The sequence below is a fragment of the Euprymna scolopes genome, chromosome 12 (genome assembly GCF_053919585.1).
Source record: "Euprymna scolopes isolate OS-2025 chromosome 12, ASM5391958v1, whole genome shotgun sequence".
Classification (NCBI taxonomy): Eukaryota; Metazoa; Mollusca; class Cephalopoda; order Sepiida; family Sepiolidae; genus Euprymna; species Euprymna scolopes.
The window spans coordinates 47,478,928-47,482,619 of NC_136493.1; the positions used below are offsets into that span (position 1 = coordinate 47,478,928).

Below are 3,692 nucleotides of genomic sequence, written 5' to 3' on the forward strand. Positions count from 1 at the left end.
TGTTTTTTAGCAAGCGATGAATAAAAAAAAAAAAAAAAAAAAAAAAATAGGGAGAGAGAAATAAAAAGGCAAACGTTTTCTCTTTTTTTATTAAAATCAATTTGTGAACAAATGCCTTTTTTGCACTTTAAAATGGGTGAAAAGTTTATATGTCCTAAATAAACAAAACAAAACAAAAAAAAAAGATTTGTTCATTTTTTTTCTTGAAATATTAAATGATAAATTAAGACGAGATGAAAAACAAGGGCAGACAATTATGTTGGACTATTTTGGTGAAAAAAAAAAATGCCTGTTGACTGATAGAAATAATAAAGGACCGAGGAATGAGGAGAGGGGGGAAAATGCTTTCTCTTTAAAATGTGCTTTTCACAAAGAAACATGATTAGATCCGTGAATGGAATAAGGGCATATACAAAAAGGAGTGTCGGGAAAAATAAAATTAGATTTTTTTTAATATATAAAAATAATAAAACGAAATAAGGAAAACGGTAAAATTGTAACAAAACGAAATAAAGAAAAATATAAATAGAGACGTTAAACGAAGTTACAGAATAGTTAACAAAGATCCCCTTATTTTTCATATCAAGAATGGGTTGCTAAATAACCTTATTAATTAGAAACCCAACCTTAACATAAAAGGGGAGAAGGGGCTTTGTTAATTATTCTTTACCTTCAAGGAGACACTGTTTCGAATCAGACAAATGTATGAAGTAATAATTAATAAATAATAATAATAGTAATATTAATAATGCTTATAATAATAATAATAATAATAATAATAATAATAATAATAATAATTATTATTATTAAAGTTGTTAAATTAATCACTGAGTGATCTATATTATCATAATGTTTATTTTTAACGGAAGCTTGAATAAATAGGCAGTTCTGAGCTAGAAAATATTTTTCTAAAAATGCAAAAGAAATATTAAGGATAATTTAAAAAACCAAGATCTAGAATTGGAGGAATGGGGTTAGAGAAAAAGACAAGGATTTGATTAAAAGACAAAAAAAAAAAAAACAACAAAAAAAAATGATTGTTTCTTTTTTGGTGGTGGTGGTGTTGGGAGTAATTTTTTTTTTTTTTTTTTTTTGCTTTTCTGAAAATGACAAGAATGATAAAAATCTGCATTGCTTTAACCAGCGGTTGCAGAAGATTGCCAATATGGCGTCGAAGCGGATACACTTTTGGCGCCACCTGATAATGATAAAATTTTTTTTTTTTAATGGCGGAAGATGGAGAGGAATGACAAATGGTTGATTGGATACAAAGGCTGTGTTTGCTTGTATCGATCAGATGTTAGGGCACGGACACCAGCAAATACTTGTTCATATAAGTTTATTTTTCTTTCAATTGTAAATCCTTTTTACATTTGTTCCGTATGCTTACGTAATGTTTTTATGAAGAGTCAAACAAAAAAAAAAAATCTTCAATATCGAGTAAGAATATAACATTCTTCTCGCAATTTTTATATAGATTTATGTGTCTGTTTTAGATTTTTGTTTCCTTTAAAAATCTTTCTGCATATATATTTATATATATTCATTTCTTTTTTTTTTAATTATTGTGTTGGCTTTGATTTTAATAAAGGTTTTGCTTATCAACCGAATCCAACTACTACCAAGTTCTACCATTCAAAATGTAGGGGGAAGTTCCATTGAGGCTCGGATTTGGAAAAGCTAGTCCGTGGTGCAAGTGAGACTGAGACATATTGCCGGCGTTTAAGCCGGTTGAGCCCAGGCCGCTATTTGTCGACTGCTGTTGCTGTAACTTCGACACAGAGGTCGCCACATGCTGCGGTACCTGCAGCGAAGCGCCGCTGTTACCAGAAGAACCTCCGGATCCCGAATTCGAAACCTGGTGTCCTCCGTGACCTCCGGATTGTTGTTGTTGGCTGTTACTTCCAACCGAGGCGCCAGTGTTCTGACATTGGGAACTGTCTCCTCCTCCGCTTCCCGATGTGCAAGGCTTGCCGTCTTTTACCAGCACCGGCACGGCCACCCGACGGGGTGACGACTGGCACCGGTTCTGGACCGTCTGTTGTTGGCTTTGGCTGCTCTGTTGTGACTGAGATTGCTGTTCCATCTTCTCTTTGTCCTTCTGTTGGCGTTTGCACTTGTAGCGGTGATTCTGGAACCAGATTTTTACCTGAGAAGCAAACAAATCAGAAGAAATATCAGTACCTGATAAAATAACAATACGATAATGCAATTTTATGTTCGTACGTACGTTGTCACTATCCGCCCATTTTTTAAAACATGAAGATCGCCGGAGACGCAACGCAAAAACGGTAATCTTTTTTACTTTCTGTCCACTTTAACATCCTCTTTAAATAAAGACTTATAGGTTTTCGAATATGCTGAAATCGAATATCACATTTAAATTTTGCGCAGACAAGTAGTTTTCTGGATATATTTTTTTTTCAATGTATTACTTAATGCCAGTGGCGATCGCCATTTTTAACACGAGACACGCATGCGCATTAGTAATGTTCAATTGGGGGAAAACATGAACACTACTAAAACAATGGGTTACATTGGATAATAAAAGTTTTAGTATCCAGAAAAAATGCGCAAAATTTAAATGTGATATTCATTTTCAGCATACTCTAAAATTTCGAAAAGTCGTCATTTTAAAGGTGAGCGTCGAGGTGGAAAAAAGTAAACCCCTCCCAAAACAATTCTGAAAATTTAGTCTGATGTCGTTGTTAAACATAAAACAAATTAAAATGTACCTTCTTGTTTAGTGTAGTATCTATTTCGTTCAAATAATATTGCAGGATCTGCGTTCGCGTCAGAGTCCATAGAATAAAAATGTCACAAACTCCTATAAGGGTTTTTTTTTGAGACAGACGTCCCATAACCAGGTATATTCTAAAACTGCATTAACCAAAGTACTCAGATAAAAATGTTTTAGTTGAAACAAAATCGACGCAATAAGATCGTGGGGTTTGCATGCTCTCAATTTTATAAAAGAAGGCCATGGCACTAATAATATTTTGTTACTATTGTAATAGTCATATCACTAAACAAGGTCATGACATTTATAACATTTTGTTACTGTGTGTTTCATCGTTTACGACTCAACAGTGTGGCTGAACATAGCGAGATCCCAAACAATGAACCCAGAGTTGGAATCCTAAATCTGTAACACTGAGCTAACTCTCACTAGTACTGGAATGTAACGCATTTTTTTTTGTAGACGTCATTTGTTTATTTTTGTTAGCAATATTTGTGAATAAATTCAATTATTCATACAAAAACATGTTTTACCAAAATGCTAGTTGGAAATAATTCTCTCTTCACCAATGTGATGCTCTCCCCCAATTGGGGAGCGACATGTATACTATTTAATTATCTATCGACACGTGTTTCATCATTTACGACGCGTCAGCTTCCAACTTTAGGGCCCTGATTTCGAATCTTGCTAGGTTCAGCCACGCTGATAAGTCATAAACGATGAAACATGTCCATGTTAGTTTGTTTATCTGCCTTTTACAGTGGTGAAATTAGACACAAGAAGGAAGTCTAAAAAGAGAAGGTAATGCGCGGGGGATAGCCTGCTGAGACCAAGCAGAATATATACTACATCTTGAGTCTTCCAAAAAGCCAGACATGACAAACTTTTCGGAGGTGACGTGCGCTTCGATTGCGTATGAGGAATGTTCGCCAGTTAATGGTGTAGGTGTGGA

General features: G+C 34.4%; 1 protein-coding gene across 2 annotated transcripts in view; it reads right to left on the minus strand.

Moving 5' to 3' along the window:
- Nucleotides 1-1,546: 1,546 nt before the first annotated feature.
- LOC145291274 (homeobox protein Nkx-2.1-like) overlaps nt 1,547-3,692 on the minus strand; it is a 208,478-nt gene continuing 206,332 nt past the window's right edge. For both annotated transcript variants that reach the window (XM_080136901.1, XM_080136902.1), the window contains one exon: nt 1,547-2,149. In XM_080136901.1, coding sequence (XP_079993027.1) covers nt 1,619-2,149 — 531 coding nt within the window. In that variant the 3' untranslated portion in view covers nt 1,547-1,618. The remainder of the gene's footprint in view (nt 2,150-3,692) is intronic.